The 25456-nt window shown below is 51.7% G+C and overlaps 4 protein-coding genes across 4 annotated transcripts; 3 read left to right on the forward strand and 1 right to left on the reverse strand.

Moving 5' to 3' along the window:
- Positions 1 to 159: 159 nt before the first annotated feature.
- Positions 160 to 6182, forward strand: ARCN1 (archain 1). Its single transcript, XM_065738404.1, has 10 exons — positions 160 to 252; positions 1422 to 1685; positions 2264 to 2443; positions 2672 to 2877; positions 3315 to 3476; positions 4064 to 4229; positions 4638 to 4785; positions 5096 to 5204; positions 5316 to 5520; positions 5987 to 6182. Exons 1-10 carry the CDS (start codon positions 250 to 252, stop codon positions 6074 to 6076), a joined length of 1533 nt encoding a protein of 510 aa, XP_065594476.1. The 5' UTR covers positions 160 to 249; the 3' UTR covers positions 6077 to 6182.
- Positions 6183 to 8600: 2418 nt separating this feature from the next.
- Positions 8601 to 11179, forward strand: TMPRSS5 (transmembrane serine protease 5). The gene is made up of 11 exons (XM_065738300.1): positions 8601 to 8748; positions 8843 to 8943; positions 9226 to 9404; positions 9480 to 9581; positions 9693 to 9736; positions 9814 to 9979; positions 10053 to 10228; positions 10378 to 10476; positions 10672 to 10814; positions 10898 to 11050; positions 11171 to 11179. The coding sequence occupies exons 1-11, from the start codon at positions 8601 to 8603 to the stop codon at positions 11177 to 11179; spliced, it is 1320 nt and encodes a 439-aa protein (XP_065594372.1).
- Positions 11180 to 11281: 102 nt separating this feature from the next.
- ZW10 (zw10 kinetochore protein) lies at positions 11282 to 21516 on the reverse strand. Its single transcript, XM_065738405.1, has 16 exons — positions 21387 to 21516; positions 21184 to 21318; positions 20481 to 20582; positions 20224 to 20301; positions 19960 to 20119; positions 19581 to 19730; positions 19106 to 19297; positions 18596 to 18759; positions 18274 to 18456; positions 17578 to 17816; positions 16545 to 16616; positions 15763 to 15932; positions 14521 to 14651; positions 14028 to 14159; positions 13296 to 13498; positions 11282 to 13006 (listed from the first exon to the last, which is right to left on the reverse strand). Exons 1-16 carry the CDS (start codon positions 21501 to 21503, stop codon positions 12886 to 12888), a joined length of 2349 nt encoding a protein of 782 aa, XP_065594477.1. The 5' UTR covers positions 21504 to 21516; the 3' UTR covers positions 11282 to 12885.
- Positions 21517 to 22093: 577 nt separating this feature from the next.
- LOC136049878 (T-cell surface glycoprotein CD3 gamma chain-like) lies at positions 22094 to 24634 on the forward strand. Its single transcript, XM_065738406.1, has 5 exons — positions 22094 to 22270; positions 22861 to 23079; positions 23463 to 23594; positions 23974 to 24017; positions 24344 to 24634. Exons 1-5 carry the CDS (start codon positions 22207 to 22209, stop codon positions 24404 to 24406), a joined length of 522 nt encoding a protein of 173 aa, XP_065594478.1. The 5' UTR covers positions 22094 to 22206; the 3' UTR covers positions 24407 to 24634.
- The last annotated feature ends 822 nt before the right edge of the window (positions 24635 to 25456 follow it).

A 25456-nucleotide genomic window follows, 5' to 3' on the forward strand; every position in this document is an offset into this window, starting at 1 on the left:
ACCCTCGCGCGGCTAGAGCGGCCCCCGCGGCCGGGGCGGCCATGTGCGGGGCGCTATCGCCCCCTTCCGGCCGCAGCGGGTATCGCTGGATACCGCCCGCAGGGCCGCGCTCCGGGTCCTCCCGCCCCGCCCCGCCCCGCGCGCCGTGCGCGGCGACGCTTCCGGCTGGGGACGTGGCTCGGCGCCGCCATCTTGTGGGGCTGCCTGAGGGTACGCGGAGCGCCGAGGGAGCGAGCGCCGAGTGCCGCCATGGTAAGGGCCCGGGGCTCTGGGAGCGTGCGGGGCCTGCCCGGGCCCCTCGTCGCTCGGCGGCTCTGGTGCGGTTCTCCGGCTTCGTCCCGGCGCCCGCCCGCCGGAGCCGTCATCTTTAGCGAGGCCTCGTCCCTTGCTGCCCGAGCTGCCGGGATGGGGCGGAGGTCACGCAGGTCCCGCTGTCTGTGGGTGACGTGGAGCTGTGAGATTCCCCTCTCGGAACGGGACCTGCGGCTTCGTGGGACAGCGGCTGCCGCGGAGCTGCTGGGCTCGCTGCACTCACAGTGGTTTCAGGGAGCAGTTAGGGCATGGAGGCTTCTGCCTAACCTGCTCTATTCAGGATGTCCCTGAGCTACACGGTCCCTGCGTGGTGTACAGCAGTTGGGCTGTGTGCTGGCTGCTCTCCTGCCCGTGCTGCTCTATGGGGTTCGAGGTGGTGCTTGAAATCTGCATTGAAGAGCTGATGGTGCTTCTCTCATTGTTAGAATACTGTGAATAAAACTGGCTGGGGAGTTACAGGATCTTAGCTTTAGAAACTGCCTTATCTTGACTATGTTAATTTAGGAACTAATCTGTGAGAGAGGAATATTTCAGGAAGAAGTCGAAGTGGAGAGAATGAGAAAATGTAAACTGGCAGTTGCCTTTTTATTGTTGGTGTGATAGCATCTGTGAAAGTGCCCAGGAGTGTCATCCATGTGCTGTGATTAATATAACACTCAATATTTTATTAACCTGGCTCAAAGTAAGTGTGGCACTGGGAAGAAATGTTGCATTTCAAAACATTCTGGTATTGTTTGTGATTTTTTTTTTTTTTGCTGGGGCTGAACTAACAGTTCATTAACGCAGACCTTTGCCTGAATCTTTGTTGGGGTTGTGGAATAAGAGGTGAATTTGCTGCATCTGCCTGAATGGAGGACTGAGAGCTTTAAATGCTGGTAGCACAGAAGGTGGGCTGGAGAATGTCTGCTGAGAGGAGCAGAGGTGCCTGTGGAAGAGCTAAATTCTTGGTGCTGAATGCAGAAAGATACCTTAAAATCGTGGTTAAGGAAAACGAGCTCGCCGGGGAGGTGAAGTGTAGTCGGCAGTGATCCTTCCTGCACACTGTGTCAGGGCTGTGGAGTGGAGGCAGTGTCTGAGCAGGGCGCACTGAGCCCTGTGTGTCCCCGCAGGTGCTGTTGGCGGCAGCTGTCTGCACAAAGGCAGGGAAGGCCATCGTCTCCCGGCAGTTCGTGGAGATGACCCGAACCCGCATCGAGGGGCTGCTGGCAGCTTTCCCAAAGCTCATGAACACTGGGAAGCAGCACACTTTTGTGGAAACAGAGAGCGTGCGGTACGTGTATCAGCCGATGGAGAAGCTCTACATGGTGCTGATCACCACCAAAAACAGCAACATCCTGGAGGACCTGGAAACACTCCGACTCTTCTCTAGAGTGGTAAGGATCTGCTGTTACAAGGGGACCTGGTGAAGCACTCTGCCTCCACTTAACTTGATTTTTTATGTCTCATTCCCAGCCTGGAAGTAACCTTTGAAGTTTCTGCGTTATTGATGAACTACGTGTGAGAAATCTGTGGTTGCCATTTATTTGGTGGGACCAAAGGGCTATAAATGATACATAAATTATGCTATAAATGCAATGTTAAGTATTCTTTAGGTAACGACTGCGTTCTTTCTAAAAGTAATGTGACTTCACCATATGTGATTAAGAAGTGTAGCAGTACTCTGAATGATTTTCTAATGAGTTTTCACTGTTGTTTTTTTTTTGTTAACCTCATAATCTGTTTCTGTCAGGTGCAGCTGAAGGGTCTTTAGGACACTACCTGGCATCACAGGATGTGTTTGTTTAGGTTCCTGTGAATTACAACGTCAAACTGTGCTGAAAGATCCCATAGGTGTTTTAATTGAGGAAAAACAGTCACAAAACTTCATCTTGTTTATCAACAACATAGAGGAATGAAAGTCAGCTTAAAGGGTGCTCATCTACATCTGTTTTAAATGTTTTTCCCTACCTAGATCCCTGAGTATTGTCGAGCTCTGGAGGAGAATGAGATCTCTGAGCACTGCTTTGATCTGATTTTTGCCTTTGATGAAATTGTTGCCCTGGGCTATCGTGAGAATGTCAACTTGGCACAAATTCGGACCTTCACTGAGATGGACTCGCATGAGGAAAAGGTGTTCCGAGCTGTCCGAGAGGTGAGTGGAAATAGTTCTGAGTCTGGTGCAAGGTGCTCTGGGTAGCACTATTTTATATAAAGGTGTTGCTCTGCTTTGGTAAGGGTTTTAAAGGTGTTTAGCTTTTCTGTACGCTACATGCCCATTCCTGGTTCTTTGAGGAAGTGTTTGTAGGAAGACTGTATTGGCTGCTGTACTGAACCAGATTGAGATTGCAAAGCTTTAGCAGCCTTTTGTCTTTCATTTCAGACTCAGGAACGTGAAGCAAAGGCTGAGATGCGTCGTAAAGCAAAGGAGTTGCAGCAGGCCAGGAGGGATGCAGAGAGGCTGGGCAAGAAGGCTCCTGGCTTTGGTGGCTTCGGCAGCTCAGCCGTGTCTGGGGGCACAACAGCAGCAATGATCACAGAGACCATCATTGAAACAGAGAAGCCCAAAGTGGCACCAGCACCATCCAGGTAGGTGTGCAGTTGGCAGCAGATGTTCCTTGGAGTTGTCGTTGTCTGAATACCATGTGCACAAATAAAGGCTTTCACTTGGCTTCCTCCTGAATCTTCGTGGATAAACAGGTGCTGAAGTAACTGGTGTGCGTGGGCACATAAGGGACTGGTCACCTATGGCTGGTGCTGTGGGGGTCTGTTAGTGCTTGCCAGTTTGGTGCTGTGTTTTTGGCATCAGGAGCTTTCTTTCTCCTGCTCCTGCAAGAAGAATTTGGTACTGTGTGCCTCCATCTCTGTGGAAAGATGGGGAAGATCAGCACTCTCCTGTGTGCACTCTCACTGAAGTGAGCTTAGTACTGTTGGGATAGTCAAGTTATAACACTCAAAGATCCGACTGAGGAAGGATGAAACTGTTGTGCTGAACTGACCTGAAGATGTTTGTCCATTTCATTTAGGCCATCAGGCCCTAGTAAAGCTCTGAAACTTGGAGCCAAAGGGAAGGAGGTGGACAACTTTGTGGACAAGCTGAAATCAGAGGGAGAAAACATCATGACTTCTGTAGGCAAACGCTCTACAGAAGCAGCCAAAGTTCTTGCACCATCCATTAATGTGGAGAGGTAGGTAACATGCTTGTTCTGAGAGCAGTCTTCTCACTGCTTTGTGATCTCTGTTGCTTTATCATCTGGCCTTCTCATTTTAAAAGGTGATGGGTACAGTCTGGGAAAGCACTGCAACAAAAGAGCAGATAGCTTACTTGATTTGAAAGTGCCCTAGTTAAAATGAGATGTACATCCTCTGTTCAGATGAGACTGGGAATTTTCCTGTGCCTTCTGGAATGTGTCTCATTGGTTTTGTTCCAGTGTAGCTGTCTTTTTCAGTTACCCAATACAAATAGTCCGTGTCCCACTGCATATTGAAACACACAGTATTCAGAGTTTCTTTGACATGTAGCAAATCAGAACCTTGGGTTGTTGTTTTTTTTTGCTGCAAGCCATTCTGCTGTGTGATAGAGGGATTCCAAGTGAATATAGGTTTCTGCTCATCCCAGATTTGTGTTCACAGAGCTGAGTTTCCCTCAGTTGACATGTGCATCTGTTGAGCTGTCAGTGTCGTTCTGTCAGGTGCTGTTGTGCTCTCTGGGGCATGTGCTCACTGCATGTGGACCGTCCTTGCTGAATGCTGATTTCTTATCTTGCTTGTCCAGTGTGCATATGAAAATAGAGGAGAAAATTTCCTTGACTTGTGGCCGTGATGGAGGGTTACAGAATATGGAGCTGCATGGCATCATCATGCTGCACATCTCTGATGAAAAATTTGCACGGATTCGTCTGCATATAGAAAATGAAGACAAGAGGGGAGTGCAGTTACAGGTAAAGTGATGTCTGTGCTGTGCTGTTGTACATGATTTTACTGCTGTCTGGGGCAAAATGTTGGAAATGCTTGTGTGTGTTAGTGTCCTCTGATCCTATCCAAGCCTTTGCAGCAGATAAATTGAAAATGGGAGTAGTCTCCACAGACTGCAGTGTAAATACTGGGCTAGATCCTGCTGGAAAGGTTGAAGTTCACTTGAGAAATCGGGACAGAATTTCAGGCTGATAAGTAGGCATGCCATGATTGGGCTTCTCAGTCGCAGAAACGAGGTGTGTTTTTTGGAGGAAGGTACTCAGGGATGTGTGGGGCTGTGTTACTGGAACAGGAGCTGTCTGAAATACACATTGGCCTTAGGCTTGACATTACTGCTATAGCTGACACAACCCTGGCTCTTGTTCCCATTTCAGACTCACCCAAATGTGGACAAGAAGCTCTTTACTGCAGAATCCCTGATTGGTTTGAAGAATCCCGAGAAATCATTCCCTATTAACAGTGACGTGGGAGTGCTGAAGTGGAGGCTGCAGACGACAGAGGAGTCCTTCATTCCATTGACAAGTGAGTGCAAGTGTGTGCCTGGCTTGGAGGGCCTGGTGTCCAGCTGTGGGCTGCCTGCTTGCACCTCGCCTTGCAGCAGCTGGGCTGGCTCCAAAGTGAGGGACACTGTGAGGCTGACGGGATGAGATCTCTGTGCCTTCTGTTGGATAGTACCTGTTGTTACCAGTGTCTGTTTCCTGTTCTCAAGGAAAACAGAAAGCTTTGATTTGACAGAATTTCTTGGCTAGCGTTTTACTTTGCTTTCTGAAGTGCACGATCTTTTGAAGGCCTGTTCTGCCTACCTACACAGACTGTGTTTTTCTACTCTCAGTTAACTGCTGGCCGTCAGAAAGTGGGAACAGTTGTGATGTTAACATTGAATATGAGTTGCAAGAGGAGAGCTTAGAACTGAACGACGTGATCATCACGATCCCTTTACCGTGAGTAACGTTCTGTGCCTGGGCCTCCCTGTCAGCTCCTTGCCCTCTTGGGTCTGTAGGTCATGCCAAGCCTAGGAGCTTGACTGGTGTTTTCCTCTTTGCCTGCTCTAGGTCTGGTGTTGGTGCCCCAGTGATTGGGGAGCTCGATGGCGAGTATCGCCATGACAGCCGGAGAAATCTCCTTGAGTGGTGCCTGCCAGTGATAGATGCCAAGAACAAGAGTGGCAGCCTGGAGTTCAGCATAGCAGGGCAGCCAAATGACTTCTTTCCAGTGCAAGTCTCCTTCATCTCCAAAAAGAACTATTGCAACATACAGGTATGGTCACCACTGGCGCAGGGCTGGCTCACTGGGGGCTGCTCGCAGGATGTGCTGTGGCTGCAGGTGGACTGGCTGGCTGTGCTCTGGCACGTCTGCCTCTGTCCTTGATGTTCTTTAGCTGTGCTGTCCTCTTGAGCAAAGCATCTCCCCCACAGACAGTTTTTTCTCACAGTGCTTTATTTTCTTCTTGCTTTGCTTATGCTTGGTGTGCATTTGAGACTCCCCCTTCCTCTGTGTGCCACACTGAGAGCAGGCAACACGTGTCTGGTTCCTGCAGGGGCTTAGTGCCTCACAGTGTGATTTCTACTTCTGTCGAGCTACCTCAGCCAGAAGCTTTCCTGAGCACTGCCTTGTGTACACAGGTTCTGGGTTGGTCCTGTCTGTGTCAGAGTTGGGAAGCAGTGCTTGCTGTGTTGGGAAGGGCTCTTAAATGCTGACCCAGCTGTCTGTGTTATCTCCACAGGTTACCAAAGTGACCCAGGTAGATGGAAACAGCCCTGTAAGGTTTTCTAGTGAGACCACCTTCCTGGTGGACAAGTATGAAATCCTGTAATGCCAACGGTGGGGAATTGCAAAGGAAAGTTTTAAATTAAAAAAAAAAAGAAAAAAAAAAAGAAAAAAAAAAAAGAAAGGCCGAAGTTTATTGTGAATGTTTGGAACTCCACAGCCCTCTGTGCTGACACGTGGCTCTGTGCCACCTGCAGTGTCCTGGGTCACTGACGTTTTTGGCAGAGAACTGACACGTTCACGGGGGGAAAGGCTACGAATTTCTTTGTCAGATCTGTGGTGACAGGAGGAGATCCCCCAGAGGACCTGGCTTTGGAGCTTCCCCACCTCCCGTGGCGCTGACTGGAGCTCAGTCCCACAGCCTGCTTCCACACACGTTTTCAAGTATCAGACATGTCCCATTGTTGGTGCTGCCATTTAAATTTCTCCTCAGCCTTCAGCCGTTGCTTCTGGTGATGAACACAGGCATTAATTTAATACACTCAGTGATGCAGTGCTTCTCTGGACCCTTCTATCTGGAAGAAGTGGACTCGCAGCTCAGACCCCGTTGCAGTGCTCCTTGCCATCCCTCCAGCACTCTGCAGTACAGCAGTGAACTTCAGCCCCAGATCTGTTGGAGCCCTTGGGGGCTCTCCCAGTGCTGGCTGGGTCACAGAGGGCTCTGTGCTGGCTCCAGTGTGCAGGAGAGCAGCTCCCAGGGCTGACCACCAGGAGGATTGCTGTGTGTCCTGGCTCGGGCTGTGGTGGTGTGTTGGTAAGCTGAGCTACTTCACCTGCAAGCAGTAGGAGCGGGGTTAGGACCTGAAACAACATTCTTGGTGCTTGGCTGTGGAGGAGAGGGAAGTGGTCGTTCCCAAAGGCCTGCTGGGCCGATCTGAGCACAGCAGCACCCGGAGCTGCCCCTCCTCTGCCTGCATAGCATCGCTGTGCCCCCCGAGCTGTGCTCCCGTGTCCCCCACACCCACCTTTCTGGGGCGGTCAGCGTTGCCCTGCACTGCTGTGGGAAGGGCCCCGTGGCTCCTCGTCCCCAGCACTGTGCTGTGCAGGTGAGCGTGTCTGGGGTCCTCTGCCAAAGAAGTGAGCACTCTGTCCTCCGTGAACGGCGCCAGCGAGGAAATAAAGCGATGCTTTCCCTGGAGGAGATGTGTTCTGGGGGAGGGGAAGCAAACCCTGTTCCGTAGTGAAGTAGACAATGAATCTCATTAATTCAGTTGTGTTCAGGAGTTGCTCGTCTGTATGATTTTAAAACGGAGTCGTTTCAGTTCAGACATCCAAGGAACATTTTTATTACATTTGTTTGAGGGTAATATTTAAGAAGCAGACCCCTGGTTTTTGTAACCCTGTACAATAATGGCCTAGGGAATAGAGCACATTCCAGTGTACACAGATACAAATTCTTTAATTGAATAAAAGTATTCTAAAAGGCATCTGGCTGAGCTGTTGCCTGGGTGGGGGAGAGCTCTGAGCTGCAGCTCTGGGTGCTGGGAAACCCCTTCAGCAGCACAAAGCCATCACTGCTGAGTGCTTCTGGGGCACTGGGGTTTGTGGGGCCTTCCTCTCCTGGGGTTCAGGAGCTGCCCAGCACTGCGGGTGGAGGGGGATGGTGAAGGGCAGGAGGAGGTGTTTGGAGCTGGCCCCGCTGGGTCCCCTGCCAGGCCTGGAGCTGCGGGAGGGATCCTCGGGCAAACAGCATTAAAAATGCATTGATGGTTTGAGTAACGGCCGTCAGCTGTTCCTCCTGGCCCGGAGAAGTGCGTGAAGCAGAAAAGCTGCTTTTCAGGCTGCGGGATGGGAGGTGTCCCCCTCCTGCCGGGCACAGCCAGCTGTCATTCAGCTGCAAGAAATGAGACGGGAAACTGGAAGCTGCTGTTCCACCTTCGCTCCTCTGGCTGTGCTGCAGCCTGAGCCCGAAGGAGCAGCCCTGCTGGGGCGGGCAGCAGGCTGCAGATGGGCTGGTAAGGAGCAGCTGCGGGTTGGCCGTTCTGGCCTTTGCCCAACGCGACGCAGCTCAGCCCCTGCTCACACCCACAGCCCTCGGGCTCCTCTGGGTGCTTGCCATGGAGGAGCTGGGGGGGGTTGGAGGGGGATGACAGCTGGGAGATGGGTTGGGAGCTGAAACAAGGGGCCCCTTCAGCGCACCCTGAGCTCTGCAGTGCGTGAGCACGGCGTGGGAGGGAAACCCAAGCTGCTGGGGGAAGCAGCGGCTGTGTGCACGGTGCTGGCATGGTGAGCAGTGCTGCTGAGCAAAGCCGTCCCCTCCTGTGGGACCTGAGCTGTCACTGATGCGCTCCTCCCTCCTTTCCCCAGGGTCCGGATGCGGCTGAACGCTGTCCCCACAGCCTGCCTGGCAGTGAGGCTGCTGTGCAGGGCTGCAGGAGCTGTGCAGCTGAGCTGAGGATGGGGCATGGTGAGTGGTGTGCGGTCAGGGGAGCGGGGGGCCCTGGGTCTCAGCCTCCTGCAGAACCCACGGCTTCAGTTCATCACCTCGGGGCAGAGGGTTGGAGGTCCCAGGCATAGGGGCACAGAGACCTGGGGATGTATCCAGGGGATGGATGGGTGAGGGACGGACGATGCTGCGTTCATCTCTCTCTCTGTTTCCTAAAGATTCTGCCAACGCATCACCCAAAACTCTTTGCACCACCTGGAGGCTGCTGCTGCTGCTGCTGCTTGGGGGCTCAGGGCTGCTGGCGGCGGCAGTGGCTGGGGCCTGGCTGCTGGGTCAGTGCCTGCATGGGCAGCCCCAGCACCCCGCTGTCACCCCGCTGCCACCTGCCCAGCTACACTTATCACCCTCCATTTTCCTCTCCCAAAGGGCAGCACCCTGGGGGGCCACAGCCACAGCAGGCTTTGGCCAAGCCGCAGGCATCAGACCCGGGGACAGCGTGCAGCGAGGGCGAGGAGGAGGAGCCCGTGGTCCGAGGGGCACCTGGACGAGGTTTCCCCCTTCCCCCTGCCTTTGCTGAACCTAAGTTGCTCCCGGATAGTGAATCTCTGCAGGACCTCCTGCTCAGCTCAGCTGCGTGCCGTGATGGTTTTGCTTTGCTTTTGCATCCCACCGTGCTCCTCAGCAGCACTACATGGCATGGGACTTCTTGCATGTGCCCCCTCGGCAAAGCTGCACTGAGAACTCATCAAAAGCTTTTTTCGTTCATCATTTGCTACAGATAGATTGCTTTCGAGTTTGTTCTGCTATAGGCCCCTGTGAGGGGCTGCAGGGAGGTGAGGTCGGTGCTGTCAGTGTCTTTCAGGATCCAGGCGGGTCCTTCCCTGCTGGCGGTGCGGCCGTGGGGGCGGTCCCAGTGGCTGCTGGCCTGCCATGAACGCTGGCAGCCCACGCTGGGCACGCGGCTGTGCCGGCACCTCGGGGCACTCAGGTGGGTGCTGGCGGGGGTGGGTGGGGGCAGGGCAGCAGCCCACCCCTCCATGGACCATCGCTGTTCCTTCTGCAGAGCGATACATCAGAAGGGGGTGAACTTGACGGACGTGGAGGTGGAGGACGGGCAGCAGTTTGCCCAGGTGGGGTCCAGCCTCGAGGACGTCTGGCAGGTCAGGTGAGGGCGAGCCGGGGCCGTGCTGCTGGGGCTGATGTGTGCCTTAAGCCAGGCAGCAAAGCACTGCCTTCTCCCAGCGGGCAGCTCCCTGACCATGGTCCCCGTGTGCAGGAGCAGCTGTGAATCGGGCCGTGTCGTGGCTCTGCAGTGCTCAGGTGGGTCCCTCTCTTTGCATACCCGAGCCCTGCGTCCTCCAGCCCCCTGCACCCACTGAGCCCCGGCTCTGCTGCAGCCTGTGGGCAGCGCCCGGCACCCGGGGGCCGCGTGGTGGGGGGCATGGACGCTGCCCCCGGGCGCTGGCCCTGGCAGGTGAGTGTCCGCCTCAGCTCCCGGCACCGCTGCGGTGGCTCCGTGCTGGCACCGCGCTGGATCGTCACTGCCGCCCACTGCGTGCACAGGTACGGCACGATGGGGGCTCAGGGCCCGTGCTGGGGGTTTGGGGCTGCCCTGGGGGCCCTTCTGTCCCCTCAGCTACCGGCGGCGGAGCGCTTCGGGCTGGATGATTCATGCTGGCATCACTCACGGCTCAGCCAAGCAGGAGGACGGGGTGCCAGTGGAGAGAGTTATTTCTCACCCGCTGTACAACGATAACAGCCTGGACTATGACATCGCCCTGATGAAGCTGCAGGTTCCCTTGAATTTCTCGGGTAAGGTGCTGCTGCGAGCACCTGGCATCTGGGGGCAGCATGCACAGCTGGGCCGTGCTTTGCGCCATGTCAGAGCTGCATGTTGCTGAGAAGGCACCTGGGGCTGTGCCATGAGCCATCCTGGGCCCAACCTGTCCCCTCGCCGATAGATGCCATCAGCGCGCTGTGTCTGCTGCCCTCCCAGCAGGACCTGCTCCCGGGCACGCCGTGCTGGGTGTCGGGCTGGGGCTACACCAGGCCAGACCAGGGTAAGCCCCATCCAGCCCTGCTGCCTGCCGGCCCTTCCTGTGCCGTGTGCAGTTCTGCCACTGCTTCTCCATCCTCTTGAAGCCCCCACGGGTCCCTCAGTGTGACCCCATCAGAAGAGGAGAAATCCCCTTCTGACCCCTCCTGCTCCCTAAGATCGCGTTCCCCTCTTGGCTTCTCCCCCCCCCCCCCCCCAGCACAGCTCACCGAGACGCTGAAGGAAGCCCTCGTGCCCTTGATTAGCACCCAGAGGTGCAACAGCTCGTGCATGTACGCGGGAGAGCTCACGGCCAGGATGCTGTGCGCCGGGTACCCGCAGGGGAAGGTGGATGCCTGCCAGGTGATGGGCGGCTGCGGCCGCGAGCACAGCGGAGCGGCCCCGGGGCTGAGCCCGGCTGTGCTCCCGTCCCTGCTGTGCTGCAGGGGGACAGCGGGGGTCCCCTGGTCTGCCGGGACGAGCTCGCATGGCGCCTGGTGGGCATCGTGAGCTGGGGCCGGGGCTGCGCAGAACCCAACCGCCCGGGGGTTTACACCAACGTGGCTCAGCTTCTGCCCTGGATTTATCGCGTCACCGAGGTGCGCTGCAGCAAAGGGCAGCACGAGCTCAGCCCCACTTCCAGCCGTGCACGATGCTGTCACCCCCGTCCGCGCTGCCGTTACCACCGCGGTGCGCTCCGTTCCCTTTTCTTTGCCTAGATCTACTAGAAGCGAGAAACCTCCCACTGCAACGCCTGTAAGTGAAGGAAAGCCCAGGTGCAACCCACCCTCTTCTTTTAGGGGTTACAGAAACAGCCCACAAAACGTGGCCAGTATAAACAGTTTATTAAAGAAAATAGCAAATTGCATTTCTGCCCCCAACGCTCGCGGGAGGAGGGGTGTTGGCTTCATTGTTTTCTTGACTGCTGTGCGTAAAAGGGCTCCACGTGAGATGCAGGGGGTGTGGGAACGTCCCGAGCCCTGCACTGAACTGCAGAGAGGGGAAAAGAACCACGAGGAGAAAGGAAACGCTGCGGGGCCAAGTGATGCCCCCACAGCCTGAACACGGTGCGAGCTGCTGAGCTCTGCAGCTGGGAGCCAGGGCCAGCAGCCACGGGCAGGAATGCACAGTGAAGTCAGATCGAAACCCAAAGGAAAAGGATACTATGGTATTCAAATATTCAGCTCTCTAGGATTTAACTTCTGACTGCAAGTTTGCAAGCACCACAGGGGAGGAAATGGTCTGTGTGCAGCACGTGGTACATCGTGGCCTTGGGGCTGTGGTTCAACAACAGCTATGGATGAGTTTTCCCATTACAATAAATGAACATCCCAAACCCAAGTGTGGCCTTCTGTAAAGTAAAACATAATGCTACGAGTGCACGCTCAATTCCCTTCTTACGTTATTTACATTTAGCTCATTCTTAGAGGACTGAAAAGTTACTACCACAAAGACAACAGCTGCCAGCCCCACTACTTCATAGACAAACACAAAACAAAGGGTGAGGGAAGGAGCAGGACTGCCTTACATTGCTGGCAGTGACACACAGCCAGGTGTAAGGTATGTGCTATGAGAAATAGAGCCAGGAGGAATTTTGCCACTTGAGCAAAACATTCCCACTCAGAAAACAGCCCATGTGGAACACGGTCTCCTCTTCCCCCCCCTACAGTTTTTTTGAGACCAGAGCAGAATAGGTGGGGAAGAGCAAAATTTGGCACTTGAGCATTCTCAGAAGGAGACCAAATGCTACCAGCAATGGTGGGATTCTTCTCTGTTTTGCAGGGACAGATGAGGTAAAAGACAAAGGGGCTACACATCCCCCAGTATAAAACTGCACAGGTAAGAAAGATGGAAGAGTGAGAAATAAAAATCCCTCTGTAAGCCCCTTAAGCAAACAAGCTTGAGATGATGGTGTACAGCACGCTGCAAGGGAGGCCCACCTGCCAGCACTGCTCATTCTCACTAAGAGAAGCTGGACATTAGACTCGATTTATTTGCCTGTGCTGGGCTCACAGGAAGATGAAATCCAAGAGGATGGGATTCAGCAAACAGCACAAGAAGCATCTCTTCTGCACCAGGACTGCACACCCACCAGCTCAAAGCAAAACCTAGGATCTGTGCATAACACCTCCAGGGAGGAAATGGCATTTCCAAGCCCAAACCCCACCTGCGTGGCAGATGGAGCAGAAGCAGTTAGTGTTCATGTGCTATTCAGCTTTGATTTCCTGGCCTGAGACTCACAGAGCCGTACCACCCGCCCCAAATACAGGGAGCTGGGAAACCCCTCCCTGAGTCAAAGCCCCCAGAAAGCACAAACCCAATGCTAAGGTTTTTATAGTCCAGTACAAGGGTCAAATCTAAAATAAAAAAGTAGTTAAAAGACTCAGTTCGCTCTTGCTTTATCAGAGGATGTAATGTGTAGGAGTGAACAGAGCTATTTGATCTTGGCCAGTGCTGCTGCTCTCCTTTCTGTGTTCTGGAACAAGGCTCGGATCAGACTCTTCACTTCTGCTGGGGAGAACTCGGCTGCAAGAGGCCCCTTCCCATCTGCCCACCTGCAAGGGAGAGAGCTTTGGTTAACAACACTGCATGGCAGCTTCACCTAAAAACAAACCATGTGGCATTCACATCAAGCACAGCAGTTCTCCCACTCCTACGGTTAAAGTAGAGTGAAACACATCAAACATTTACAAGCTTGGAACAGTAGTGATTCTGGAAGCAAAACAACTCATTAGCCACCTATTAACTGCATGCAACTTGAGTCCAGCATTATTTAATCAGGTACATAGAGCACAAGGGTGGAAGGATTTCTTGCACGTTTCAGTTTAGCCTGCAGACACTTACTGATCTACTATTTCTTGGAGGTTGGCTTGCAGGATGATCATCAGCTCTTTGAACGTCATCCATTTCTGCACATAGACTGGAACTTCCTCTTGATAGTTCTTATTTTTGTCCTCTTCAGGTAGTGGAGTGAAAACTTGAGGTCCTTCCTCCACCATGATCCTACAGAGCGAGTACAACCTATCTGCATCTTCTGCAGAGATATCCTAGAATTGAACAAAGAATATCCTAGAATTGAGCAAACTGTTAACAAAAGAGCAGTTAGATATCATTTCATAAGTAAAATAAAGGAAATAACTCAAAACCAAAAACGGGGCTGTATGCATGAAGGCACAAAGCCACAGTTTGGATTGCATTTAATGTTCTCAAGCAAATGTAATGTATTTCACAAATAGCTATTTAATTGAGTTCTCTGCAGACACCTCAGAACAAGGGCTGTGCTTCTCATCTAGAGCAGATTCACTGCGAGGCAGAGTGGTTATGAAGAAGGTCTGATTGGTTTACAGGGAAACTGGCAGGCAGTGCCAGCACAACAAAGAAAGCAAAGCTGGCAGGCTCAGCAAGTCCCAGCTGCCAAAGGAAAAGAAACTTTATTCACCTGACTGACAGCAGAAGGGCCCTTCAAGACGCAGACTAAAACTGGCTTCCCTGAAACCTCAGCTTATAAAGAGCTTCTGCAGGTCATAAATGTACAGACCATGCTGTACAGACCATGCTTATGCCCAGCACTGTTACCTCTAGGGCAGCAATCCTAGTGACAATTTCTGAGAGCGCCGTGTTCAGTAAGGTGCCCATAGCCTTGCAGTACACATTCACTGGAAGGACATCTTGCCAGACTTTCCCCAGCCTTTTCAACTGATGCAATACCTGGAATGGAACAGCCACTCGTTATCTACATGTTATCCAAAAGAATGTTAAGAGAAGCACAAAGCAATAAGGATACAGCACACAGAGCAAAGCAAGCTTTAAAGGAACATAAGGCAATAAGTATCACCCACAGCAGACGTTCTTTAAAAGAAAGCCATGTTTTCAGTTTGCATTACAGCTTATCAGAAGCACAATGTCTGCTCCTTGAATAGTGAAATACCCTGGATGTGTACTACAGAAACAGCTCATGATTAAGAAACTCTTGTCTTGAGGCAAGCAAAGCATCACACAAAACGAGGCACAGCCCAAGGTCAGCACCTGCAGGCAGCAGCACACGTGAGCCCAGCTCTGCCTCACCTACCTGCCTGATGGCCTTGTTTGCTGCAGAGAAATTCTCCTCATCATCCATATTAGAAAAATTCCTGGCACTTGACAGCCTCTCTAGGATTTCTCCTTTCTGCACCCTCATCTGTGCCAGAAAACACTCCATCCCTTCAGGAGAGAAAAAAACAAGCAGAGAGAAGCAATGATTTGCTCTGCTGGCACTGATTTAGAGCCTGCAAGTTTGGAAAAATAAACTCGCCATGATGTTGTATTCTTAACAGAAATTACCAGTGTCTGATCATTCTTTCAGGGCCAATTTAATTAATCAGGCTCAGCCTCTGCATTTAATAAGCTCTTGCACAGCATGGATTGTGACAGCACTATTGAGAAAGAGCTGAGCAGTAGAGCTCACTACGAGTGACCAGATCCTGCTGAACAGCAGCTTATCTCAGAGCTTGTTTCCAAGGAATATCCTAAAGAAAGTGGCACAGCAGTCAGCAGCAGATCCCCAAATATCCGAGTGCCACAACACCTCACCAGGTAACAAACTGCTCTTGGTACTATGCACCGAGCAAAGTGAGCCTGGTTCGAAGAGCCCAGTCCTCAATTGCCATCTTCTTAGAGTCAGGAGCTCCATCAGACCTCCCTGCCATGATTTTTAATCGTGTTCAGTTTTGGGCCCCTCACTACAAGAAAGACATTGAGGTCCTGGAAGTGTCCAGAGAAGGGCAATGAAACAGGAGCACAATGGGGTCTTATGAGGAGCAGCTGAAAGAGCTGGGATTGTTCAGCCTGGAGAAGAGGAGGAGCAGAGGACACTTCATTACACTCCACAACTTCCTGAAGGGAGGTTGTGATGAGGAGGGGTTTGGCCTCTTCTCCCAGGCAACAAACAGGACCCGAGGAAATGGCCACAAGTTGTACCAGAGGAAGTTTAGATTGGACATAAGGGAAAACATCTCTCAGGGAGTGCTCAGGCACTGGGATGGCCTGCACAGGGAGGTGGGGGAGTTGCCAGCCCTGGCAGTGTTTAAGAGGTATCTGGATGAGGAGCTAGGAGATATGGCTTACAGCTTGTGGTAGGAATGGCAATGGGTGGACAGTTGGACTGGGTGATCTTGAAGGTCCTTCTCAACCTTGTGATTCTGTGATTCCCGCGCCCAAAACTCTTAAATAACAACTGAGTCAGTAGACACATTCTAAATCACTCAGCAACAAATGCTGGGCTTAAAGACCATATCATCCATCGAGGTACTCCAACACTGAACAGGAACATTACCAAGTCTCCTAAAACCAGGTACCAGATCTACAAAAGTAGCAGCCCCGTCGCACAGGATGCTCGTCAGGCGGTAGCGGAACTGGTGTCCCATGGTGAGCAAGTGGTGAGCAATGTACATGCAGTTGTTGTGATGGATGGCTGCCAGCTGGGGTAGTTTCTGGAGGTTCTCTCTGTCTCAGGAAGAAGAGGAAAGGAAGAAATGCATGTATTTAGACGTGGCTCTGTTAAACTGGCATTCAGACATTGCAAAAGCAGTCTGTCTTAGAGAGAGGTAGCAATGCTTGGTAGAGCCATCAGCTGGAAGAAAAGGGTACTTTCAATCCTCACTGCTGCTCTTTCTTACAAGGAAAGCAACATGAACATACTCAAAGGCCACCCCCTGTCGATGCCAAGGGCTCTATTCTAGTTACTCGACAGCTGGATGTGACAGAGGTTTATAAGATTCCATTTACAACACTGTTATGTACAGAAGATGCAACGTGAGCTCACACTGCGTGTGCTCCCAGCTAAGCAAGGGCCAGCAAGCACAGAACCAATCTCAATCATGCCAAAAGAAATATTAAAAACCATCTCCTTGGTCCTAAGACTGCCAACTACAAAACTCTCAAAAATATTCTGCAACAGGTATGACTCGCTCATGGATTAAAAGCACCAGCTTCTTCCCACTGGAGGAAGCCCTTGGTAATCCTTGGCTGTGCTGAACAAAAGAGAGAACAAGTGGGATGGTTCCAGCAGCACTGCTCTGTGTGCACAGCAGCCCTGAAGTCATGCACATCACTTACTTGTGGTACGTCGGCACTACGTCGTAGAACAGCTGGAATATATTCCGCACGGAGTAGAAGAGCTGTATACAGCTACAAGAGAGTAAGGCTCACATCAGTTTGTCTGTGCAATTAGCATCTTGTTTGCCAACCCTTTCTTAAAAACAGAAAGAAGGTTTTTTTAGTGGTGAAGCACACTGCATTTAATGAATAAACTGTCAAAATCAATTACAGCAATGGCAATAATGGCAACAGCCTCAACAATTCACAAAGGCTTCTCACAGGAGCTGTGATGACCTTGTAAGTTCAGTGTGGAAGAGATGAGCTCCAGCCCACATGTCAGAACAGAGATATGTGAAACCCTGCAAACAAAGGGAGCAGTGTCCTTTCTCCCAGTAGGTATGTGTACACAGTCAGCCCTCTCTGCCACAGTACAGTGCAGGGCATTCAGCACCTGGGAAACTCCCCCTCTTCAGGGTTGTGGGCTCCAAATTTTAAAGCTGCTTGTATGCAGCTTCTCAGGACCTTGTGCTGTTTTCTTTCAAGAGCCCTGCCAGATGCAGAGCTGCACCCTGGGCACACACAGAAAGAAAGCAAGAACTCACCTCAGAACCTTAGGGTGCCATCCCTTCTTGGGTTGGAACAAAAGAAATGGCTTTTCTCTTTTTATACAACAGAAAGATAACACATGATAAAGTACTGAAGGGAACTCAGCAGTAGCACTTCTCCCATACAAAAGATTGAAGCTGTGCCTGCTACGGAGTCACCATGCTGCCACTGCTGCAATAGCTAAAGTATAGCAAAACCCACCTGAATGCTCCCTGAAACATAAAGTCTGAAAGACTGCTCTGGGTAACCAGTGCTGCACCAACACTGCACAAACCCAGGGATGCAGCCTCTAGCCAAAACACAGCATAACTTAAATGAGAGATTCTAATTTTTAAGTACCACCTGCCATTATAAATTTCTTCTAATCTATTAGCAGATGCTTAGTGTTGCTAAAAGCAATATATATCTGACTCCCAGAAGTTACAGGCTGAGATAGAATTCCTACCACTGATCTGTGCTGGCTGTAGCCTCCAACAATGTCTGGTAAGCCAACTCCATCAGTTTCTCCACTGATGCACTGATGCGGCACGTGGGCAAAGAAAATGTGTACTGGCTCAGTTTAGAGTCATTCTCCAAATGGACCACCTCATTAGGAAGAAGTTTAGAAGTCTTTTGCATTTTTACATGATCTCCAGACCCAGGATCAGGAAGTTTTGGTAGGGCTACGCAGGAATCAGGCGTGATCTGAAGGGAAAACAAAAGAAAGGTATAATAATATTTAGAGCCCAGAGAAAGGAGACTGTGCAAGGCTAGAAAACACTGATTTAAGGCTCAAGGTAAGCACTAAGCATGAAGGTGCAGAAGTCCCCTGAGACTTCTGGGCATCTCATGGCTTAGGAATGACACAACAGGCCACGAAAACCTACACAGTTTCATGCCTTGTAGAAAGCTCTACCAAGCGATCCTTGAATTTTTCTTATGCTTCTAATCCTAGTCTGAAAAACCTACAAAAGTAAGCTCTGAGTACTTTAAGAAATACCTACATGGTGAGATAAACCTACCTGAGTACTTTCTAAAGACTTTGAAGCCAGGACCACCACATAGCAGCCCTCTACAAAGGACTCAGCTGTCCCAGACAAGCCTTCCTCCACAGCTACGTTATTTTCCCACTGAGAAAAACAGGATGGTGCAACAGCAGTACCTTTACAGTATTGTGTATTTCTGAGGTCATCAGGTTTCTGGCTGCCACGATCACATCCTGGCACTTCTTGTTAGCAAAGTGGGAATTAACATTACGGGCGTATTTCAGTAAATCCGTTGCATCTCCTTTCAAAAACTGCATTTTCTTCAAAGCTTTTTCAAATTCCTCTGTGGATTTAATCACCTGAAAGGAGCAGACACACATTCTACATTGGTACCTGGAGGCCACAGTCACACAGTAATTGTCTTCTAGCTGAGGCTTTCAGTTGAGGATGGCCACATACCATTTCCACTACATAAATCTGAAAGGTTTTGAGACCTACCTCTATATACTGCTCTAATTTGCTGCTGTTGGTGGGGATTGAATTCACTAGACAGTTCTGAATGAGGCAGTCTGACAGCTCTTCCCATATCATATCACCCAGCAGTTCTGCCAGCGTAACTCTGCACTCCTTTTTATCTTCCACACTGAGCTCAACAGGTACATCTGAATTGAAGAGAACAGAAGTGGGTTTTAACATGCCTGCTTCCTGGACCAGACCCTTCACCAGTTCATTCAGCTCTTTGTGTCAAAAGAGTGCACTCCAACTGTTCCACAATTTCACAATGAAGATATTCTTCACATCCAAATCACAGGAAGTTATGACCAACAGATATCTGAATTCATGGTTTTTTTGTTTGTTTTTTTTTAAGCATTAAAAGCCATTAAAAGCTCCTTAGATCTTAGAGACAACAGCTTAACAACCATCTAGTCAAGAGAGCTTCCACTCCAACTATGAGAACGAGGTGTTAACTGGCAACTCAGACTATGGCCAAAGGGAGAAACGACTTACTCAGAAGGTATTTGTGGAGAACTTCAAGAATAAACCTAATCTTGTCAAAAACCTCCACAGGAGAGGAATGATCCAAGTCAGGCTTCTCAGACTTAAACCGTAGGATGACCACATCTGACCGTTCTTCTACGAATGGCTGAAGAAATGGGTATGAAATCAGTGGCTTGAGGATGTATTTCAGCAGTAACCTGCCTGAGAAATGAAGCGAATAAACAAATGTATGATTTCAAACAGCAGCAGGCGGGCAAGTTTATTTCCAGTGAGGCCCAACCTATTTTGGATGCAGAGATTCTCCAAATGAAGAGGAAGAAACACCACCTAGACTAGCTGTATCAGAGGACAGACACGAGGCAGAAAACACTGGGTCTGGTTTTACTGAAGACCATTTTACTTACATAAAACACACATGGAGGCCCAACAGAGAGCAGCATCTTGAAGGCAAAGCAAAGAACAGAAAAAGCCAGGTCTGCCTTACCAAACGTTTTCAGCTTGGTGCGCAGTTCTCCCAGGACAGCAAATGCCTGCAGCACAGAAGCAACAGGAGGCCCTGCAATCTCTTCCTCTTTCGATGGCAGTGTGCTTAAGTGCAGTTCTGAGTGCATCACTGACTCAGGGCTGATGGTTTCTAAAGAAAAGGAGGAAACCTCTCTTCGTTAGAGTGAACTCTGAGATGCAGCAGATCTCAGGAGCTACTGCATTTCTCAGCTGCTGGCTGAAGCAATACCCTACCTCTCTCCATTCCTACTAAATGTGGGATAAAAGAGCATCAGAAATAAGTACCAAACATCACCAACATTGTGTCACCACGCAGGACAACGGAACCCAAATCAATCCCTTACTAGAACTGTGAATACCTTTAGAAGGAGGAAGCTTCCACACAGCCAATTTCTGCCATTCCTCTCCTAAATGATAGAGCATGTTTTGTGTCTGCACCGTGAGCTCCGTGCCTAGTGCTTTCAGGATCTTCAGCTCAAAGCCCTTGCGGGATTCCAGCATTTTCAGGCTGCCTCGTGCCTGGTGGGAAAGGTCAAACACAAACCATGGGTAACTGCAGAGCTCGTGAAACTTTCTGGAAGTACTTCTCCACAGTTTTGTCACGTTTAAGAAACAGTGATCACCTTTTCCAGTTGTTGAGCTGCTTCCACGTACTTCTTTTCCAGCAACGCAGTGTTGTACTCCTTAAGGGATGTATCAAACTGCAACAATCAAACAGAATCATACATCTGCTATCAGACTACGAGATTTTTAACGTGGGCAGAGACAGAGGAGTTGCAGGTAGCTGCTCAAAAGAGAAGCCCAGAATAGTGCCATAAGCAGAGCAGCAGTCAACCACAGCTCAGTGACTTGAAGCTGCACCCCCACATTCCCTCCTCACCTCCTGCAGCTTCTTCAGAATGCTCAGAACCAGCGTGTCCCGCTCCAGCTGCTGCTTCAGTTCTGTGAATTCAGCCACGGCAACGTTTAGGTCTCGTTGAACCTAACACAAAAAAACCCCTTCTCACTTCAATTTCAGCAGCCAAACATTACCAGATAGATTTCCTCTGCATGGTGACAAAAGCATGGGAGATTAAACACCTGTTACCAAGATCATGGAGTGGACTGGGTTGGACGGGACCTTAAAGGCCACCTGGTTCCACTCCCTGACGTGGGCCAGCTGGCACCAAGTGACTCCAGGTGCCCTCAGCATTTGGGGAGGAGGACGGGAGTGGGGTGGGTGTTATCAGCACATCTGTGTTGTGGGATACTGCCTGTATCTAGGCGCTCTGCTACAAGGATCCTAATAAGCACCAGGAACTGCAGCAAACTCTTTCTTTTTTTGTACACTAGAGGTTTCCTACAAGGCATGGGAAGGAGAAGTGGCCGTCAGGAGGAGCTGGGTGCTGTCTCTCTGTCCTAGCTCACGGGAGCAGCTCTCGGCCGCGGGACCAACGCCCTGCGGTGTCACCGGGCTGCAATGTGTGCCACGCGAAGGGACCGCGCAGCTCACGTCCGCCCTCAGGGCCTTTGCAAACACCGGAGGGGGGGGGGGTGCACGCATTGCGGGGTCGAACCCAAAGGAAAGGGACAGAAGGGGTGACCTCGTTCTCCACGCCGGCCCTGAGCAGGTCGATGTTGCGGGACAGCCCGTCCACCCTCGCCACCAGCTCCTCGGCGCTCTGCATGCCGGGCAGGAACTCGCTGTACTTCTTAGTGATCATGGTGCACACCTCGCCCTGCGGACACATCGCCGTCAACGACACCGAAACCGACTCCGACCCCGCCCCGCAGCCCGCGGCCGTGCCTTCAGCTCCTCCACGCGGCGGGACAGCCGCCCGATGCGGGTGCCCAGGTCCTCCTTGTCCAGGCGGCCCGAGTGGGCCAACACCGCGGCCACCAGAGAGCCCGCGCCCGCCGCCATCTTCCGGCCCGCCACCGCGCGGCACCACGGGAACGGCGGCCGGGAAGGGACAAAAAGCCTCAGGGAGCGGACGCGCAAAGCCGCTCCCTGCAGTGCTCAGGGACACCCACAGCTCCATCAGTGCTCAGAGCCCCGTCCAGCCTGACCTTGGCTGTGTGCAGGGACGGGGCAGCACCGCCTCTCTGGGCAACCTGTGCCAGTGCCTCACCGCCCTCAGTGTCAAACCTTCTTCCTTATAGCCAGTCTGAATCTCCCCTCGTTCAGCCTGAAGCCATTTCCCCTTGTCCTATCACACAGACCCCAATAAAGTCTGTCCCCTCCTTCTCACAGCCCCTTTAGATACTGACAGGCCGCTCTCAGCTCTCCCCGCAGCCTTCTCTTCTCCATGCTGCACAGCCCCAGCTCTCAGCCTGTCCTCGTAGGGAGGGGCTCCATCCCTGGCACCATTTCTGTGCCCCTCCTCAGGTCCACGTCTCTCCTGCACTGAGCACTCCACGTGTGGATGCAGTGCTCTGCTGCAGCCCAGGGTCTGGTTGTCTTTCTGGGCCATGAGGACACCCCTGTACACCCCTGTGGTGTTTTGGTGGAGCTGTCGTTGGAGCCCCGTGTTTCCGCCAGCTGACGATGCTCCACTCTTCGTGATCAGAGCTCTCCCCGCCTCCTCTCCCCCGAGCAGCACGCAGAGCTGCCATCACTCTGAGCCATGTGGAAGGGACGCGCCCTGGGCACCTGGGTGCTGCTTGCCAGCGTGGCTGTGGGCATCCATGGTAAGTCCCGAAGGCGCTGGGTGCTGCCCAGCGACCACTGCCTGGTGGGGACACGGGACGTGGGGATGGCAAAGGGGTCAAAAAAGCAGTTCTGTGCTTTTTTATGCATGGTCTTCCCTAAGAATGTTTGTCTCCACTGTCACCGGCCATGTTTTCTTTTGCCCTTTCTTTCTTTTCGCCCTTTGGGTTTAGTTCCTGATTTTGTTTCTGAAAGAAACGTTCCAGCCACTATTGTTCTAGTGGCATTCTGTTACTGAGTGCTCTGTGCACAGGGTGGGGCTCACACGCGTGCAGACTGAACAGAGCCCAGGCAGCTGCCCGGTTCCAGTTAGCTTTCACTCTGAGAGGAACTGGATCTATATTCTAAAACTGCATTAAGTAACCATCTACTGAACGCTGGACTGCAAGTCCACTGGGCAGTCTGGTTTTTGCAGAGGTTTCTGTCTGCAGCATCCTTTTCACTGCTGGGGAGACAACCTAATGCAATGCTTCTACGGCAGCCATCTCTGTGAAGGACACTCCGGAGCTCTGCACCACTTTGATGGCTGAGAATGCAGCTGTGAAACTCTCTGCTCTCCTTTATTTTACAGGAGTGAGCATAGTTGTGAAAGAAATCAGTGGGAAGGTGTTCCTGCAATGTAAAACAGACAAAGAAGAGCAAAAAAGTGAAATCACCTGGCATCACAATGGGGAGGAAATTGGAAACACAACACAGCTGGACTTGGGTGCAATTTACGATGACCCCAGAGGCACCTACACGTGTTCATTGAAAAGCAGAGAGCCCTCCACTCTCCAAGTGCACTATCGAAGTGAGTGTCTGAAACTCAATTTCTAGAGCCAGGACTGCTCTAGAGTTTTTACGTAAACCAATTTTTAAGGGAAATTCTGATTTCCCAGAGCCTGAGGGTGGTTCCACTCCATGCCTGCGCTACAGCTTGCTGTTTCAGGAGTGGCTAACTCAGAGCACTGGGCACATATGACAGCTTGTGCCACTGGTTTGGGTCATGCACGCAAACCAAGCCTAATCTCTGCTGTCTGCTGTCCCATGAGTAGAGCCTGCCTGAGCTGGAAGAGCAATCTGGGCTCAGATGGACCCAGGTGGCAGGGCAGAGACAGCCACCGGGGTTGGAGGCCAAGGACAGGTTCCTGGTCCCGATCTTGCTCTCAGTCTTTGTGTTATTTGTATTTCCAGTGTGCCAGAACTGCATTGAAGTGGACGCTCCCACCATCTCGGGGATTGTGGTTGCAGATGTTATTGCCACTGTCTTCCTGGCAATTGCTGTGTATTGCATCACTGGACAAGATAAGGGACGCATGTCACGAGGTGAGGGCAGAACCTGCTGGCTGCCCACGGGTGGGGACAGGAAGTGCCTGAGCATCTCTGGGGCTGCATGGTACCTGGGGACTTCCATCACTGCCACGTAGCTCAGTGACTGCCTGATTCAGGCACCAGCCAGCAGCCAGCTCATCTAGGGCAGCCCTGGGAGGGATCACTCCATGCACACTTTATACCCCTAGCTTAGCTTCCTGGGAGAAGCCATAAAACAAACAAGGCTCTCCAAAACATCATCCCCAGAGCAGCAGCTTTCAGCCATATCTCCCAGAGGAAATCAAAGCAGACAGCCACTTGGGTTTGTTTGTAAATGCTTGCCATACTGCCCATGGCTCCTGCTGATCTTTGACCACAATCTTTCTTTATTTAGCTTCTGACAGGCAGAATCTGATAGCCAACGATCAGCTCTACCAGGTGAGAATGCACGTACATATGTGTATGTGTTTGTGTGCACGTGCATGGGTGTGAGCAGCTCCACTTGGCTGGAATGACATGGCCATGATGGCACAGCTGCGGGGGAGGTGGGGTGTGGTGCTGATCACTCTCTGCTGGGGGTTCTCAGCTGTCCTCCCCCCCCCCCAAGTGACCTCTCAGCTGCCCTCTGCTTCTTCTCTGGGGTTGTTAAGCTTGAGGGGGTGGAAGGAGCTTGCCAAAAGCTTGGCAAGTGGGGTCTGGGCCAGCTTCTACCCGCAAGGCTGGACAGACACAGATGTAGCTTGCCCTGCCTTTTTCCTCCCTAGCCCCTTGGTGAGCGGAGTGATGGACAATACAGCCAGCTGGCAACTGCCAAGGCCCGCAAGTGAGGTGGGAAGGCACCACTCCTTCACATGACGAAGCCATAGCCAGTGCCAAAGAGCACCAGCACCCTGCCCTGGCACTGCTTTGTGATCTTGCTGCTGGCTGAAGACAGTGTGGGTTTTTGCCTGGTGAGCCCTCCAGCTCCCTGCCAGGAGGGGCTGCTTGTAGCACTCTGCTCTCTTCATGATGCATTGCATTTCTGTATTCTTCTCATTAAATACAATCCTATTCTATACCTCCCTGCTCTATCGGTTGTGTTAAGGCCTGGGGAGCCGTGCAGCCACTGGAGGAGATGTGTGCAGGCTGTGAAGTGCTGGATCCCTGCAGAGCTGTGAGGTTTCTACCTGCTGGTGCAGGCAGGCACCCACGGCTGTGCCACCCCTCTGTGCCTGGATCCAAATGGCATTCAGATCCATTGCTGAAGCTGAAGCTGAGGGACCTTGTGAAGGGAGAAACTTGCTGCTCCTGACTCATTTAAGTCTACACTGGGGAATGGGGCCACCAGTGTGGTGTGCAGCGGCACTCAGCAGAGCTGGCATGTGGGATGACTGGCCAAAATTGGATGCTGAATGCAGCCAGCACAAACTAGCAGTTTGAAACCTCGGAAACCAGGTCATCCTCCACATGCCAGTTGCACACACCTGTAGGTTTTGTTTTTCCACTTTTCTAGGAATTGAGGTTCTAAGAACCTGAGGCTTTAGAGTGCACCAGGCTGCAAACTGACTTGTGACTCAATGGTTTAATGCATGTACCAAAAGAGTTCACACTCACACAGTTTTGCTGCCAGTGAGACCTGGCCTCCAACCTGGCATATGTGGCACAGACAACAACACACTGGCCTTATGAAGCTGTGGGTGCACCTCACGTGCCCTTACAGGGATTGCTGTGTTCAGCCTTACAGGCAGTGAACAACAAAGCGACCCATTTCCTGTGATGTCAGCTGGTTATACAATACTTTGCTCTTCACTTCTTGGTGGCTTTTCCCCTCCAAAGTGCTCTGCAGAAGGCTGAGCTTGACATGGCCATTACAGGTAGAATATGCCAATGTCCTCCTT

This window comes from Cyrtonyx montezumae, unplaced genomic scaffold, assembly GCF_038088225.1.
Source record: "Cyrtonyx montezumae isolate F1298 unplaced genomic scaffold, pur_monq_1.0 scaffold_22, whole genome shotgun sequence".
NCBI lineage: Eukaryota > Metazoa > Chordata > Aves > Galliformes > Odontophoridae > Cyrtonyx > Cyrtonyx montezumae.

Bases quoted from the DNA above. Each gene is read 5' to 3' on its own strand.
- TMPRSS5 (XM_065738300.1), top strand. From the start codon at position 8,601: ATGCTGCGTTCATCTCTCTCTCTGTTTCCTAAAGATTCTGCCAACGCA. The intron at 10,229-10,377 runs GTAAGGTGCTGC...CCTCGCCGATAG, and splicing joins GGTTCCCTTGAATTTCTCGG to ATGCCATCAGCGCGCTGTGT. The intron at 10,815-10,897 runs GTGATGGGCGGC...GCTGTGCTGCAG, and splicing joins GGAAGGTGGATGCCTGCCAG to GGGGACAGCGGGGGTCCCCT.
- LOC136049878 (XM_065738406.1), top strand. From the start codon at position 22,207: ATGTGGAAGGGACGCGCCCTGGGCACCTGGGTGCTGCTTGCCAGCGTG. The intron at 23,080-23,462 runs GTGAGTGTCTGA...TTGTATTTCCAG, and splicing joins TCTCCAAGTGCACTATCGAA to TGTGCCAGAACTGCATTGAA. The intron at 23,595-23,973 runs GTGAGGGCAGAA...TTCTTTATTTAG, and splicing joins TAAGGGACGCATGTCACGAG to CTTCTGACAGGCAGAATCTG.
- ZW10 (XM_065738405.1), bottom strand. From the start codon at position 21,503: ATGGCGGCGGGCGCGGGCTCTCTGGTGGCCGCGGTGTTGGCCCACTCG. The intron at 19,731-19,959 runs GTATTCACAGTT...CCTTTTCTTTAG, and splicing joins GAAGCTTCCTCCTTCTAAAG to AAACCATCAGCCCTGAGTCA. The intron at 16,617-17,577 runs GTAGGAATTCTA...ACTCTCTTGTAG, and splicing joins ACAGCCAGCACAGATCAGTG to CTGTATACAGCTCTTCTACT.
- ARCN1 (XM_065738404.1), top strand. The intron at 2,878-3,314 runs GTAGGTGTGCAG...CATTTCATTTAG, and splicing joins GTGGCACCAGCACCATCCAG to GCCATCAGGCCCTAGTAAAG. The intron at 5,521-5,986 runs GTATGGTCACCA...TTATCTCCACAG, and splicing joins AGAACTATTGCAACATACAG to GTTACCAAAGTGACCCAGGT.